Source organism: Tachypleus tridentatus, chromosome 13, assembly GCF_004210375.1.
Source record: "Tachypleus tridentatus isolate NWPU-2018 chromosome 13, ASM421037v1, whole genome shotgun sequence".
Classification (NCBI taxonomy): domain Eukaryota; kingdom Metazoa; phylum Arthropoda; class Merostomata; order Xiphosura; family Limulidae; genus Tachypleus; species Tachypleus tridentatus.
In genome coordinates, this window is record NC_134837.1 from 11,380,554 (window position 1) to 11,398,919 (window position 18,366).

General features: G+C 35.2%; 1 protein-coding gene across 1 annotated transcript in view; it reads right to left on the minus strand.

The window, feature by feature from the left end:
• LOC143239956 (COP9 signalosome complex subunit 2) overlaps positions 1-18,366 on the minus strand; it is a 38,875-nt gene that overhangs the window by 16,301 nt on the left and 4,208 nt on the right. The window contains exons 3-4 of the mRNA XM_076481644.1: positions 15,210-15,290; positions 3,163-3,288 (exon numbers count right to left, since the gene is read on the minus strand). Coding sequence (XP_076337759.1) covers positions 3,163-3,288; positions 15,210-15,290 — 207 coding nt within the window. The remainder of the gene's footprint in view (positions 1-3,162; positions 3,289-15,209; positions 15,291-18,366) is intronic.

Below are 18,366 nucleotides of genomic sequence, written 5' to 3' on the forward strand. Positions count from 1 at the left end.
ACTTACCACATGATCCTCTCCACCCATCTAGGTCTTCTGGTACAGTTGCATACTTACCATAGCTTCCTCTCCACCCAGCTAGGTCTTCTGGTACAGTTGCATACTTACCATAGCTAGGTCTTCTGGTACAGTTGCATTCCTCTCCACCCATCTAGGTCTTCTGGTACAGTTGCATACCATAGCTTCTGTCCACCCAGCTAGGTCTTCTGGTACAGTTGCATACTTACCACAGCTTCCTCTCCACCCATCTAGGTCTTCTGGTACAGTTGCATACTTACCATAGCTTCCTCTCCACCCAGCTGGGTCTTCTGGTACAGTTGCATACTTACCACAGCTTCCTCTCCACCCAGCTAGGTCTTCTGGTACAGTTGCATACTTACCACAGCTTCCTCTCCACCCATCTAGGTCTTCTGGTACAGTTGCATACTTACCATAGCTTCCTCTCCACCCAGCTGGGTCTTCTGGTACAGTTGCATACTTACCATAGCTTCCTCTGTCCACCCAGCTAGGTCTTCTGGTACAGTTGCATACTTACCACAGCTTCCTCTCCACCCATCTAGGTCTTCTGGTACAGTTGCATACTTACCATAGCTTCCTCTCCACCCAGCTGGGTCTTCTGGTACAGTTGCATACTTACCATAGCTTTCTGTCCACCCAGCTAGGTCTTCTGGTACAGTTGCATACTTACCACAGCTTCCTCTCCACCCAGCTAGGTCTTCTGGTACAGTTGCATACTTACCACAGCTTCCTCTCCACCCATCTAGGTCTTCTGGTACAGTTGCATACTTACCATAGCTTCCTCTCCACCCAGCTGGGTCTTCTGGTACAGTTGCATACTTACCATAGCTTTCTGTCCACCCAGCTAGGTCTTCTGGTACAGTTGCATACTTACCACAGCTTCCTCTCCACCCAGCTAGGTCTTCTGGTACAGTTGCATACTTACCACAGCTTCCTCTCCACCCATCTAGGTCTTCTGGTACAGTTGCATACTTACCATAGCTTTCTGTCCACCCAGCTAGGTCTTCTGGTACAGTTGCATACTTACCACAGCTTCCTCTCCACCCATCTAGGTCTTCTGGTACAGTTGCATACTTACCATAGCTTCCTCTCCACCCAGCTGGGTCTTCTGGTACAGTTGCATACTTACCATAGCTTTCTCCACCCAGCTAGGTCTTCTGGTACAGTTGCATACTTACCACAGCTTCCTCTCCACCCATCTAGGTCTTCTGGTACAGTTGCATACTTACCATAGCTTCCTCTCCACCCAGCTGGGTCTTCTGGTACAGTTGCATACTTACCATAGCTTCCTGTCCACCCAGCTAGGTCTTCTGGTACAGTTGCATACTTACCATAACTTCTATTCCTTTATACACAACCATTTTTCTTTGACACAATAATATAACAAGTAATATTTTTCATTAATGAATGATGCAATAATTAAAGTTATTTCAATCTAATAATTGTTACTGTAGCCATTTTCACACATCTCTTGCTCATTAAAGGCACTGATCACTTTGAAATCAATCCATTGCTGTTTTCAAGATAGAATTCCCTTAGCTTCTCCTTGATACATAAAGCTTTTAATTTAAAAATAACCAGTATACACTTGCTGGGATGGCTGAGACATCATGCAAGCTGTGCTCACATCCAAAAAGATCAATCATAAAGAACTGTTCTTAATAAATCAATGAAATCTTCAAAAAAATACTTCAGCCTTTTTCACACAACTGATAATAAATTCTATTCAAAGATGCTTCACTTATTTGTAAAAGAAAGAGAACAGAATGTACAATAAAACTGAAATCATCCACAATAGGACAACAAATTTATATGGACACCAGTTCCAACATTTCACATGCTCTCTTCTGTTGAACACTGGATCAAAAAAAAGTTAGAAGTCAAATAAGTAAGCATAAACATTTGGTACTGTTACAATAATATGAATTTAAATATATTTTAAATTACCTTACATGGTATTACGTGTTTATCTATTATTAATATAAAATGGTTTACACAGAAGTCATAGCTAAAAGTTATTTAATAAATTTAAATGGAACATGTTTTTTAATCATGTTTTATTAATAATGATTCATTCACTTTTATATACATATCATTTTAATATTTTCTTTCTTTATTTATCAATTTCTTTCCTTACAAATAAAGCTTCTATAATTCCTGCTGGTTCTTCTGGTCCCTGTGTATATAATGCAGTCCTACCTTGTGCAATACCACAATTCTTGGAAGATGCACTATTATTTACTCTCTAGCGTAAAGACAATATAAATTCACTAAATATTTCTCTATTCAGTGAATACAAATTTTAGTAACCATCCATCTTCAATTGGACAAAAACAGCAGGTGTTTTTCTTATAGCAAAGCCATACTGAGCTATCTGCTGAATTGAGGGGACAAAGCCATACTGAGCTATCTGCTGAGTCCAATGAGGGGACAAAGCCATACTGAGCTATCTGCTGAGTCCAATGAGGGGACAAAGCCATACTGAGCTATCTGCTGAGTCCAATGAGGGGACAAAGCCATACTGAGCTATCTGCTGAGTCCAATGAGGGGACAAAGCCATACTGAGCTATCTGCTGAGTCCAATGAGGGGACAAAGCCATACTGAGCTATCTGCTGAGTCCAATGAGGGGACAAAGCCATACTGAGCTATCTGCTGAGTCCAATGAGGGGACAAAGCCATACTGAGCTATCTGCTGAGTCCAATGACAAAGCCATACTGAGCTATCTGCTGAGTCCAATGAGGGACAAAGCCATACTGAGCTATCTGCTGAGTCCAATGAGGGGACAAAGCCATACTGAGCTATCTGCTGAGTCCAATGAAGGGACAAAGCCATACTGAGCTATCTGCTGAGTCCAATGAAGGGACAAAACCACACTGAGCTATCTGCTGAGCCCATTGAGGGGACAAAGCCACACTGAGCTATCTGCTGAGCCCATTGAGGGGACAAAGCCACACTGAGCTATCTGCTGAGTCCAATGATGGGACAAAGCCACACTGAGCTATCTGCTGAGTCCAATGAAGGGACAAAGCCATACTGAACTATCTGCTGAGTCCATTGAGGGAACAAAGCCATACTGAGCTATCTGCTGAGTCCAATGAGGGGACAAAAACAGATTATTTCTGATATTAACATTAATTTGTACCTGTTTGGAAGTTGAAATGTAATCTAAAATAGCATTAATGGATTTTTCTGAATAATTTCTAGTGACGGCACTTTTGATGTAGGTCAGGAGCTGTTTGTATCGGGACATCATCTCTTTGTAGTTGCTCTGAAAAAGAAACAAGTGTTAACATTTACGTACTCCAACTACATGTCATCAGCATTTACACAGTTAGCGAGGCATAAATGAAAATATAATGAATACATTCAATATGTTATCATGGTTCTTTAGTCTAAATTCTTTCATGTTTGATTTAATGTCATTGTTGAACATTAGATTCAAAATATTAAATAATTTAAAAATTATTTGTTTTTGTTGTTTTATTTTACCAAGGTATACAATTGAAATCCCTTTAATCTGGTTTGTAAAAGATGTATACATGCACTGTAACATAAATTAATTAAGTAAAACATACTTATTTTCAAATAAGTTTAATAAGATATGGTGAACTACCAATTGTATATAAACTGTATGTTCAGTATACAACAAAAGTGGAAATACATACAACAAATATAGTTTTTACCTAAGTATGCTAGAACACTGAATTAATCAAAATACTAAAAATATATCATGTGAAACAACATTTATAAACATTTATAAAACCTATAGTTTAAAAATATCTATTGAAAGTAACAGTTTGGTTCAAATATGTTTGAGACACACAAAAATAAAAATATTTGTTGTCATACATTAATATTTTCTTCTGAAGAATACTGATATCATTTTGGTAAAATTAAAGTTTATTATTTTAATACCTCTTCCAGATTATATGACTGCAGGTACATCTAAGCCTAAAGTTACAGCATTAGGCTTAACATTAAATCTTTGTCACCGTGATACTAATAATTAAATTACTGTTATAGGCTGTGATTTCAAAGTTTTAATTGTGACATTAACTAGATGGCATACAACATTCATATCAAAATTTTTTGAGAGTAGGCTAGGATGTTATAGATGACATCACACAAAACTTTAGTAACTTTACAAAGTATCCAGAAACAGAGACATTATAAATATGAGAAATGAAGAGCAGTGAATCAGTAAAGAATTGAGTTGTTTTGCTTTTTTCTATAGATGCTAGAGTGCCACTCATTGTGTGGAATATTTGTATCAGTGTTAGTTATTGACGTGAGAAGCAAGTTCATTTTCACACAAATCACACTTGCATTAGTGAGGTATTTCTATATGAACATCATTTCTGAAGTAACTTAAGACTAAAAGTAACAATGATTATTTCACTAATTTACTAAAGTAAATTGTAAAAGGTTGGTTATGCTCACAAGCAGAGGTACCAAATTTACCTAGAGCTGCTTAATTAATCAACATAATTAATTATAAGCATTGACAATACTGATTATGATAACATAATATTATTGATTAATCAAATTACCATTAAATAAATTAATGTAGTGACCATAATCAACTAATCAAAACTAGTGTTTCCAACTGTTCCAACTAACCAAAAAACATTAATTAAAACATCCACTAAAACAACTACAAGGAACTATATGTATAGATTCTGCTTGCATACAACTCGCAAGTATCAGGTCATCCCATAAGTAATGTCTGAAAATTTAATATAGAAAGTGTGTCGCCTTTGTAGAAGGCTTTAAGGACTAAAATATGTAATAGGATGTGTACAAGAATGTTCAGACAAATAAAAGAAACTAACCCAACTCCACTTTTTCAAATCGTTAATCAAATAAACCCTTATGAATATGGATGTGTCCGAGGAGCACATTAGGCATACAACACTTTATGAGTTTAGAAATGGCAACAGTACAGCAGAAACTACATGAAACATTCAAGGTGTTTATGGTGCAGTTTCTCAATGAAAGAAAATTTTGAAAATGGTTTCAGAAATTCAGATCAGGTGACCACAGTTTAAGTGATGCGTCACGTTCAGGTCGTCCTGTCGAGTTTAATGATGACTTGCTGCACTTGATGAAGATTGTGTTGTAACAGTTGAAGAATTAACACAAAATCTTAATTCAACCCATTCAACAGCTCACCATCATTTGCAAGAGCTTGAAAAATGGATCTCCCACAATTTGACAGAAGCCAACCTTAAAGTAAGAGTTGACACATGCACTTCTCTGCACTGTCGCTAATATAACTCACTTAGGTTAGTGACGGAGATGAAACATGGATATATTTTAAAGATGTTAAAACTTAAATAGAAACCCTTATAACTCAAGTGCTTTCAAAAGGTGAACCTTTTGAAAGTGCTCAGATTATAAGGGTTTCTATTTCAGTTTTATCAAGACTTTTTGTCTTTAGCACATCATCAATAATTATAAACATGTTAAATGCTGCAGACAATGGCTCAGAGCAGGTAAACTGGTTAAAGCACAGCCCAAAATGGACCTCCACCCTTGGAAAGTCTTGTTAAATGTTTCGTGAAATACTGTTAGTGTGATCCACTTTGAGTTGCTGCTGCTCAGTGTAACAATTACATCAGACTTCTATTGTCCACAGTTAGAGCACCTGAATGTTGCACTGAAAGAAAAGAGGCCTGCTGTGATCAATTGTAAAAGTGTTGTGTTACACCAGGATAATGCATGACCCCATACAGCAAGAATCACATCTGCAAAAATTGAAGAGCTAGATTGGGAAAAACATCCACATCCTCCAGACCTTGTCCTATCTGATTATCATCTATTCCGAAGTTTGCAGAATTATTTTGATAAAAAGAGCTTGGAACACATGAAGATGTCAAAACTACCCTCTCTACATTCTTTTCCTCCAACCCCCAAGAATTTTACTGAAGTGGCATTTAGAAACTTGTGAATCGTTGGCAGGAAGTAACTAATAATAATGGAACATACATTATTGATTAAATAACATAAAAAGCATTCAAAATCCTCTCTCTGTTTCTGAACCTAAAATCGGACATTAATTAAGGGATGACCTAATACGATCATGCCACTTTTGGTTAAATAAATATAATCACAATAACTACTCTTGTTTCTATTTACCTTATATTTATAAATAATAGTGTAGTTTCAACTTAATATATTGCTTACTTATTACAAACTACAAACCTAGACAGCATTGTTTAGGGTAAGATTGCTTCAGATAAAAAATGGTACAAGAAGTAAACTTTCATTACTTTTACAATCACTCAAAGACACAACAATTACTAAATAACCAACTGATGTAACCTTGTTTGTCATAATATACCAGAAATGGATTAATAACAGTTTTAACAAAATGTATCATCAGGTTGCTAATCCTTTTACATAAACAGGACACTGACTAGTTACAATTAGCTCCAGCTGGACAGAAGGCACTGATAATAGAAAACAAAATTCTGGCAGCTATCATCATGTGCTTTTATAAACACTTCCTAACACAGAAATATTAGGATGTTTGATTTATTGATATGTCATTGAACACGTGTTCCTATAGTTTCTTCCTGCCTGTACTATAAAACAAATATTTTAGTGATTTTGATGTGTTATTTCTTAACATTCATCTGTGTTAATAAAATTTTACTTAAAAGCTTGTGTCTCATTAAGTTTATAAAAGTTTTTTTATACTGACAATGGAATTACAGAAAAAAATCAAAATGTCTAAAATGAAAGATTTGTTATATTACCACAACTTTAACCCTTCTTTTAAAATTTCAATTAAAACTCAAGCATCATTTAGTCTCTACAAAGTGGTGATCTGGTAGCATGATAAACTTTCTTGCTAAATAAAACAATGTACTATTGTTTTCATTGAATTATATATTACCTGTAACACACTATGATAAGAACCTTTAATAGCTTTACCACATTCAGTTGTAGGGACAATTACTTTGAACAAAGTATGAGTCAAATTGGATTATGAATATTTGTAAGGAAAATCCCACAGGATAGTAGCAACTGTACTTTCCATTTGTTGCAGGTTCTGGATTACATTACATATGGCATTTTATTGTACAACAGTTCAGGGTTAAAAAATAACTTAATCCTGGATTGTTATATATGAAGATGTCTATCACATTATATATTTACAAACAGCTGGTATGGGTAGAGAAAGCACTAAAAGAGGAGTGAACAATGTTACAATCTTCTTCGGTCATCGTCAGGTTCACAAAGAAAGAAAGAGGCAACTGACCAATAGTTGACCACATGTTTGAAGGGGGTTGTGTAACTGAGTGAAGGAATGTAGACAGCATGCTTAGATGTTGGATTATATTTATTAATATAGGTACAAAGGTGTTCCTTTGTATTGGTTTATTTTGGGCTTGAGTTGTTGTGTGAGTAAGACTTCTTTAATTTTGCATTTTGTTTATGTTTGTTTCTTTATTTAGTATTTGGGTATTTTCTATGGTTATGTTGTGTTTATTCGATTTGCAGTGTTCAAAACGGTGAAGGTGACTTATGTTCTTTGAACCTGGTTTCCATTTTTCTACTTGTTTCTCCAATATAGAAGTTGTGGCAATAATCACATTGTATTTTATAAATAATGTTGGTGTTGTGTTTGTCAGTTTAGATTGTTTGCTCCTCTGTCAGTGCTTTCTCAACCCATACCAGATGTTTTTAAATACTTAATTTTCTCTACAAGTGGGTTTTCTCATCATCACAGATGTTTACCACATTAAATGAAAGGTAGAGTTGAATGATTAACTGTGTATAATCAATAACCTAAGAGTATCAATTGATGTCATACCATACAACTGATTAACCAAAAACACAATTAGTTTCTCATTATTACCATTTCTAATTATTCCAGCAATCCAGAGATAAAAATTACAATTAAACTGATGTCAAAACCGTAATCCAGTCCTCCACATTTATGTTTTCAATTATTCCACCAACCTAATGACTGAAATATTGTCACTAATGTTTTTAGTTATTCTACTTATCAAGCAGTCAAACAATTATCATGATACCTGTCTGGTTGATATGCACAAAACTACCCAACAACTGATCACCAACCATACTTTTAGCCACCTCACAAAGAATCTTTGATTAGTTCAAAGTAATTAATTAAAGAGCAAGATAATTACCAAATTTTATTAATTATGTGGCTCTAAAGTCTTAAAATAAAAATACAAAATTAAAATAGTAATAATGGTTGGTTGGTTGATTTAGTGTTTTGTGGCACAAAGCAGTTAGGCTATCTGCACCAAACGTCTAATAAAAAGGTAAAACTAAAGTAAATGTAGTAAAATTCATAAAAGGAGATGAAGGTATAACAAAACAGTATTTAAAAACATAAATAGCATAAAATCAATGTTGACATCCAGTCTACAAAGTTAAGAGAGAAACCACAGCAAGAGAAGTTGTAAAGGACTTTCTGTAGCATAATGGTAATTATCACAACCCGCCAGGATGACTAACAGGTAAATACAAGAACCACTGTCACCTGAAGTTGGCCTTTCCAGTCCTGGTTACAGATTATGTCATTACGGCCATTATCAAAAAGTAATAAAAGTTTTAAAAGACATGTAGCAAACTTGTAATAATAACTCGCCATGATGACTAATGGGTAGTTCAAACAACAGCGTTAGTCACCTGAAGTTGGCCTTTTCAGTCCAGGTGACAGATTATGTCAATACGGCCATTATCAAAAAGTAATAAAAGTTTTAAAAGACATGTAGCAAACCTGTAATAATAACTCGCCATGATGACTAACGGGTAGTTCAAACAGCAGCGTTAGTCACCTGAAGTTGGCCTTTTCAGTCCTGGTGTCAAGTTATTTAATGTTACAACCATTTTCTAATTTCAAATGGAACTAGAGAAATTGTGATTCTTAAAATGAAAACCACAATTAAAAAGGTTTAATGAATAAATATAAAACACCTAAATGACATTAAAAAGATTAATGGCCTTTAAAAAACTTTATCAAGGTGGACAGTGTCACTGTCACCAATAACACTGTCTAATGTTATGGACAAACCTTGAGACAGAACATGTTTAAAATGGTACCATCGTTGAGAGTCATAACGATGGCAAAAAAGTAAAATGTGGCTTATAGTGATTTGAGTGTTACATAGACTACACACTGGTACATCAGTTTCAGATAAAAGAAAACAGTGAGTTAATAAACTGTGACCAATGCACAGTCTAGTTAGAACAAATTCCTCCTTCCAATCCTTATGGAAGCAAGACGGCCAAAGTCCAATATAGGGTTTTATTTGGAAAAGCTTGTTTTCACATTGCTCACTCCAAGTTGACTGCCAGCTGGCATGGAGCCGAGCCTTGAATACAGAACCATAGCCCATGTATGGAATAGGCACTACGGTGATAGTGCCAGAGCAGATAGATTTAGCTGTCGTGTCTACAAGCTCGTTCCTGAGAATACCAACGTGGCCCGGTATTTATAAAAACTTGATAGAAGTAGATGTTAATGAGAAATGGGCCAGTCAGGTTTGAATATCAGTGAGAACAAGGTGTGAAGCAATTCCAGAGCCAGTAGAGAACTAAGCAAGTCAGTATAAATAGTGCAGTTGGAGTATATGATCCATGGCAAGAAAAATGGTGTACAGTTCAGCAGTGAACACAGAAGCTGTAGAGGAGATTATGCATGCAACCATAACAAACCACAACAAACCATGGCAGAAGCCACAGATTCACCTGATTTGGAACCATCCATATAAATTGGAAAGATTGTTTGAAAGATGTTCAGGAAATGAAAGACGGTACTTCCAATCTGGAGTATCTGCTCTTCTCAGATGACTTAAAGAAAGATCACATTTAAGGACTGTAATAAGCCATGGTAGGATGGGCTGACCAGTAGATACTGCAATGTTATTCAAGGACAGATTCAATTCATCCAATTGCACCTGGATGTGAAGGCCAAAAAGAGCAATGACAGATCATTTGTTCTGAAAAAGTATGGCCCACCCACGAAGGAAAACACAACTTCAGGTGAGATGCTTTGGTAAGGAACAAAGTTTCAAAGAATATAGTAAAGACAGTTGCAGACAGCAAAGGTACAAAGAAAGTTCAAGAGACTCTACGTATAAGCTCTGAACTGGGCAGGTGCAGAAAGCCCCAGTGTCCAGCATATTTAAGGCGGAGGGTCTGGCAGAGCCATAGACCAGTGATCCATAGTTGAGTTTTGATCAAATAAGAGCATAATATATCTTTAACATAGAACATCAATCTGCTCCTCAATTGGTGGTAGAGAGGACACAGAGGATGTTCAGTGCTCTTGTACATTTGACCCGTAGTTGCTTGATGTGAGGTATAAAGGTCAGTTTACAGTCAAATAAAAGCCCCAAGAACTTGGTCTCAGGGACCACAGGCAACACAACTTCACTGATACGGAATTTAGGATCAGGGTGAATACCCTGTTGACGGCAAAAGTGCATGCAAAGAGAAGGTAAAGCTGTTAGCTGTGGTCCACTTCAGTAAACAGTTAAGAGCAGTCTGTAGCTGCTACTCAATGTACCTCATGTTCGACGACTGACATGAGATGTGAAAGTTGTCGACATAGAGCCCGTTTGCAACAATGAGAGGGAGTTGTTCAGTGATGGCATTCACTTTTATACTGAAAAGTGTGGCACTTAAAAACACAGCCCTGAGGGACTCCAAGTTCCTGTAGAAAAGAACGGTAAAGTGTCGAATCCACGCGAACTTGGAATCTCCTGTCAATTAAAAAATTTCAATGAAAATGGGCAAATGGCCACATAGCCCATATATATAGAGGTCTCACAAAATGCCATACCATGTTGTATCATAAGCCTTCTCAATGTCAAAGAATATTCATACAAGATGTAATTTGAGAAAGGCTTCTCTGACTGGCATTTCAAGTCAAATCAGTTGGTCCATGGTGGAGTGCTGTCATCAGAACCCACACTGGTGGGCGAGAGGAGGTTGTTTGATTCGAGGAACCAAACAAGACGAGCATTAACCATTTTCTCTAAGGTCTTACAGAGACAGCTTTTCAAAGCAATTGGACAGTAGTTTGAAGGAGTTTTGGGATCCTTCCCAGACTTGGAGAAAGGCCAGACAATAGCCTGGTGCCAGGCATCAGGAAAAACATTTTACTGCCAGATATGGTTAAAACAATCAGAAGAATAGCAAGATAAGCAGGAGATAGATGGTGCAGCATTTCATAGTGTACATCATCAGGCTCAACTGATGTACTACCAGACCAATAAAAGCCAGTTTGAATTCCACCAGTGTAAAAGGCAATTATAGTCACAGAAACAATCAGCTCGAAAGGAAAAAGGTGATTGCTCTGCCTGAGTCTTGATTGCTAAGAAGGTGAAAGAAGCAGAAGTGCTGGATACCTGGCAAAATGTTGGAATGTGTGGGAGGAACAGAGATGGGTGGAGAAGTTGATTCATCAACGTTTTTAACCATGGAAGCCAAAAGGCTTTTCATTTGTTTTGAGAATGATTCTCTTGGAGGCACAGAGAGATCTGTCTGCACTCCCACTGTAGTTGTGGAACGAAGTGCAGCCTTGTCTGAGATCAAGTGGTGAACAGCAATTTTTGAGCCTCAGAATAAGTAATGTTACGAGTCATTTTCAAATGCTGCACCTCTTTTTCCTTCAACCATTTGGGGCAAGACTGAAAGTAGGAAGGGTGAGAACCATTGAAATTGACACAATGTGGATCCATCTCACACTCATAGGCATCGTGGTCCTTGCTACTACAACGAGCACGTCAGGGAACCACGACAGGACATCTTTGAGTGACCAAACCTCTGACACTGGAAACATCAGAGAGGGTTTGGAATGTAGATAAGATAACCTGCCTTGATGGTGGTAGGTGCACGTGGTTATGTAAATGTCAAAATGAGGATATTTGTCGGCGAGTGGAGATGCTCCTCACTGCAGAAACTCCTGGAGTGGAGAAACCAGCGATAATCTTTGTCTCAGGGATGTTCTTCAAATCCCTCTCAACAATAACTCCTTGTGATGTATTCAAAGTAGCATGAGGTGTAACCTCAATAGGTATATCCCCAATCACCTTTGAATGCAAGAGTAATTCACTGTGTTGAGATGTGGATGTTTCCACCTATATGTCACCAGAGCAAAGCTTTTTGACTGAGTTTGGAGAGCCAGCAAGTCCCTCTAATCCCTTCTGAATAAAAAAGGGAGACATTTGCCCTAAAGGTTTTTCTGAAAGAGAATGTTGGATGAGAAAATGAGGTACAACCTGTGGTACAAATGTTGAAGATTACTGATCAGAGTCTTCAAGACATGGTTGTTTACCTACTGACTGTTGTTTCACTATTTTATTTAAATTTTTATTAGGAGGATCCATAGGAAAAAAAGAAAATTTTGGTGCCCACTGACCTCACCTACCATGGAGCCCTACAAGGGGACGCACTACAAAGTCAATTAAGGACACTTCAGCAACACCAGGGTTTTATGAGCACTATATCCAAGCACCAGCATCAGATACAATGTCCACAACACCTGTTGAGAACTTCCAATACTGGTACTTGGTTGGACCAGCCGACTGACCCAAGGGAGACCACCCAAAGGCTGCCCGCCTACAGAAATTCAAGGCCAAAGTGGTGTTTTAGGGTTGTACCCTCAACCACCAGGATCCTCTCCTCCCCTTCACGGGTGTCATGTATGGCAAACATGTGGGTGGGTGTTTAGATCCCAGAGGAGGTAATCTAAGAGAACAGAATCTTCCCTTGGAGTTCCCCTAACCACGCACCGAATCTACACCGAGGAGAATAGTAATAATACCCTTATTCAAGAAATCAACTTGTGGGAAGGACAATTAATTCATTACAAAACTGCAGTAACTGCACAGTTCTAACAAAGTGTAGTTTAAAAAAGCATTAAGAAAAATGATAAAAATATGAAAATTACCATCAGATACATGACACTTAGGCCCAACAATTAATCATTTAGAAACTCATACTACTGCCAAGTCACACAACACAGCACTTTCACAACACATCTAAGGGAAACACATTAAACTTTTGTTGTAATCTCAAAAAAGTATGATATTAACCACACTAGAGTCTGAAACTTGATCAATTATGAAGAAAGGTTATTCCCCTTCAAACTTCCCAAAATTACCCATATTTCATATTAGTGAAATATTAATGTGTTGGTTTTTTTTGTTTCTTCTTATGTGGAGTTAATAATAATCCTGGTATTATCAGAGTTGTTTATCTATAAACATGGCAGTGAAAAAGTTTGAAAATATTGCAAAACATATTTACGACCACAAAGATTTTTATTTTATCAGCTGTACGTATTATGGTCATCTCATCGGCTGCAAACAGTCTGCCCCTGACAGATAAAGGTCCACCCTTCAAAAGTACTCCGAATATAATGTTTTTTGTTTTTTTTGTTAAACTCATTTTTTGAACCAATGTTCCATAGCATCATGAACATTAAGCTTTCAATACAGTAGCTTTGCTGCTTGCTGATGCATACCTATTGTGTGACTTCATCTATCAGGGTAAACAGCAATATTGAAAAGATGGTACAAAAATGCACAACATTTCTCCATCTTAAAATATCCACTGGAACTTTTAACTTAATTGGTTTATTATTTTGTGTGGCTAATTCTTCCATCAAAGTTATGTATTTCTAAAATTACTGCAACAAGACTATCGTCGACCTAATATGTGCTATACTTCACTATTAACCTCAACTTTAGCAGATGGACACTTCATTCAGTTTCCTTGTAATGTTGTACTTTTGTTACAATAACATTAGTTTTACATCATTATTGGAACAAAACTTATTAATTTAGTAAAAGTGGTTGTGAGGCTATCTGTTTGATCTTTACAAAGAACAAATAGCGATACATCCTATGTTTGATCTTTACATGCAACAAATAGTGATGCATCCTATCTGTTTGATCTTTACATGCAACAAATAGTGATGCATCCTATCTGTTTGCTCTTTACATGCAACAAATAGTGATGCATCCTATCTGTTTGATCTTCACATGCAATATGATATTCTTCATTCTTGTAACATATTTTCATGGATATTTAATTTGTTTTCCTTCCATACTCTTAAGATAAAATTATTAAATAAAATGTTATAATTTACAAGTTCAATAAACAGGATTGTCATATTCTTTCCAAAACTGTTTTCCCGACTTACCACACAAATTTTCTACATCACCACATGCACAGACAGCACCATAGATACAATTTTCTACGTCACCACATGCACACACAGCACAATAGATACAAATTTTCTACGCCACCACATGCACACACACAGCACTATAGATACAAATTTTCTACGTCACCACATGTACACACAGCACGATAGATACAAATTTTCCACGTCACCACATGTACACACAGCACGATAGATACAAATTTTCTACATCACCACATGCACACACAGCACGATAGATACAAATTTTCTACGTCACCACATGCACACACAGCACGATAGATACAAATTTTCATTGTCACCACATGTACACACAGCACGATAGATGCAAATTTTTCACGTCACCACATGTACACACAGCACGATAGATACAAATTTTCATTGTCACCACATGTACACACAGCACGATAGATGCAAATTTTTCACGTCACCACATGTACACACAGCACGATAGATGCAAATTTTTCACATCACCACATGTACACACAGCACGATAGATACAAATTTTCCATGTCACCACATGTACACACAGCACGATAGATATTTCAACCATTTACTCAATTAACACTCTTTTATCTCATATTTAGTCATAAAAGGTGATAAAAATTTTAAAATATACTTACTTGAGACTAGAGTAATGGAGAGAAAAGAATGTAGATAACAGAAAGTTGTAAATAAATATCATACAGTGAATAATCAAAATTGTGTTAACATATAACAATAACTCACACTGCTACCCAGCAAGGTTTGTATGTACTGTAACTATTTTACCTGGCTTATTATTGTTTTAAATTTTAGACTTTCCTACATTTTCAGGTTTGAGGTTACGTTGGTATAAAATGTGTTTTGAACAAGATATCAATTTTTCTTATTATGATTTAAATATTAAGTATCAAAACCAAACTGAAAACTTTTAAATTGAAGAATAACAAATCATAAATAATGTTTTCAAGCCTATTAAACATACTTACTAATTTAAAGTTAATTTTTATCATTTGTTTTAAAGCTTTGAAGCCCCACTCCCCTTTGTCACCTCCTTCCAAATCCAGAACCTAGAGGAATATGAGAATAAGGTTATACAAACAGTTATAATTTATATATACACAAACACAAATTTAGTTATAACTTTAGCATTAAAACAAACCATTAAATGCCAAGTCTAGAACCTGAAAACATATATCTTGTGATTATTTTAACTATCAAGTTATACTTTGAATATTCACGCATATTTAGTTATAAATATATAACACAATAAAACACATTTAACCTCTAAAGAAGTGATTGAATTAATAAGATAAGCTGGTTAAAAAAATTAGTTAGGCATTTCACAGGATTATTTTTTGTGTATAGAACAACTGTTACATTAAAATTATTTTACATACAGTAATCTAAAAACAGCACTCACAGACACAGTTTATAACCCTCTCAAAATTTAGGTACTTACATTAAAACTTGTATTTTAATTTTTATCCACTCTCTAGCTGTCGAGCTTTTTGTATGCTTCACTATTAAACTACAGTTACAGTACTCATGCAACACAATGTTTACTTATTCAAACAAGTAAACCATTTTGTTCTAAAAATGACTTATAACAACTTCAGTATATTGTTAACTTCAGTTTAAAGTGACACCATGTAACTAACTTGATTTTCAAAAAGTGAAGGAAATAAAAATTAGATCTAAGACTACAAGTGTCTCTGATTATTTAATAGTTTTGCAATACTGACCCAACCTGTAAAACGAATGACTTGTTCAGTGATCAACATTGTTTTTTTCATGTTCTAACATAATCTTAGTTTTATGTGATATATAACAAAAAGAAATAAAACTGACAAAATACTGTCTAGTTTTAATACACAGTACTCCCCTTTCCACATTTATAATATAAAACTGACCTACTGTCTAGTTTTAATACACAGTACTCCCCTTTCCACATTTATAAAATAAAACTGACCAAATACTGTCTAGTTTTAATACACAGTACTCCCCTTTCCACATTTATAAAATAAAACTGACCAAATACTGTCTAGTTTTGATACACAGTACTCCCCTTGCCACATTTATAAAATAAAACTGACCAAATACTGTCTAGTTTTGATACACAGTACTCCCCTTGCCACATTTATAAAATAAAACTGATCAAATACTGTCTAGTTTTAATACACAGTACTCCCCTTGCCACATTTATAAAATAAAACTGACCAAATACTGTCTAGTTTTAATACACAGTACTCCCCTTTCCACATTTATAAAATAAAACTGATCAAATACTGTCTAGTTTTAATACACAGTACTCCCCTTGCCACATTTATAAAATAAAACTGACCAAATACTGTCTAGTTTTAATACACAGTACTCCCCTTTCCACATTTATAAAATAAAACTGACCAACTACTGTCTAGTTTTGATACACAGTACTCCCCTTGCCACATTTATAAAATAAAACTGACCAAATACTGTCTAGTTTTAATACACAGTACTCCCCTTTCCACATGTATAAAATAAAACTGATCAAATACTGTCTAGTTTTAATACACAGTACTCCCCTTTCCACATTTATAAAATAAAACTGACCAAATACTGTCTAGTTTTAATACACAGTACTCCCCTTTCCACATATATAAAATAAAACTGACCAAATACTGTCTAGTTTTAATACACAGTACTCCCCTTTCCACATGTATAAAATAAAACTGATCAAATACTGTCTAGTTTTAATACACAGTACTCCCCTTTCCACATTTATAAAATAAAACTGACCAAATACTGTCTAGTTTTAATACACAGTACTCCCCTTTCCACATTTCTAAAATAAAACTGACCAAATACTGTCTAGTTTTGATACACAGTACTCCCCTTTCCACATTTATAAAATAAAACTGACCAACTGTCTAGTTTTAATACACAGTACTCCCCTTTCCACATTTATAAAATAAAACTGACCAAATACTGTCTAGTTTTAATACACAGTACTCCCCTTGCCACATTTATAAAATAAAACTGACCAAATACTGTCTAGTTTTAATACACAGTACTCCCCTTTCCACATTTATAAAATAAAACTGACCAAATACTGTCTAGTTTTAATACACAGTACTCCCCTTTCCACATTTATAAAATAAAACTGATCAAATACTGTCTAGTTTTAATACACAGTACTCCCCTTTCCACATGTATAAAATAAAACTGATCAAATACTGTCTAGTTTTAATACACAGTACTCCCCTTTCCACATTTATAAAATAAAACTGACCAAATACTGTCTAGTTTTAATACACAGTACTCCCCTTTCCACATGTATAAAAGAAAACTGACCAAATACTGTCTAGTTTTAATACACAGTACTCCCCTTTCCACATGTATAAAATAAAACTGATCAAATACTGTCTAGTTTTAATACACAGTACTCCCCTTTCCACATGTATAAAATAAAACTGACCAAATACTGTCTAGTTTTAATACACAGTACTCCCCTTTCCACATGTATAAAATAAAACTGATCAAATACTGTCTAGTTTTAATACACAGTACTCCCCTTTCCACATGTATAAAATAAAACTGACCAAATACTGTCTAGTTTTAATACACAGTACTCCCCTCGCCACATTTATTTTAATAAAGTTAAAAGGTAATATTAAAAACTAACCACCAAGCACATCTTTACACTATCAGTGTTTTCCACAATAATGACATACTTTGTGTGTTGAAACTAGTTAGGCATTTTATTTAGTTAAGCATGTATTAATTTTAACAAAATACATCTAAGATTTTATCTAGTGAACTATTTGTGATTAAAAAGTTATGTTACTGTTTTATGTATTTTGAGAAATTCTGACTTTATTGTGAAAGTGTAAACACTAGTAAAAAAAATCAATCTAAATTCATCTGACCTGCTTCTTAAAGTTTTACTTTTACTTACCAGAATTCTAGTAAAATAAAATTATCCTGAGTTTCTCAACAGTTTAAAAATGTTTTATAAGATACAATAAAAGAAATTAAACTAATTTTTATTGATGAAAGTAGTTCCTTCAAAAACCAGTGTTTATGTTTCATAATGTTTCTAAGAATTTCATTTAAATCTAACTTTAATCAGCTTAGTGATATTTTTACAATTAAGGTAGACCTTAA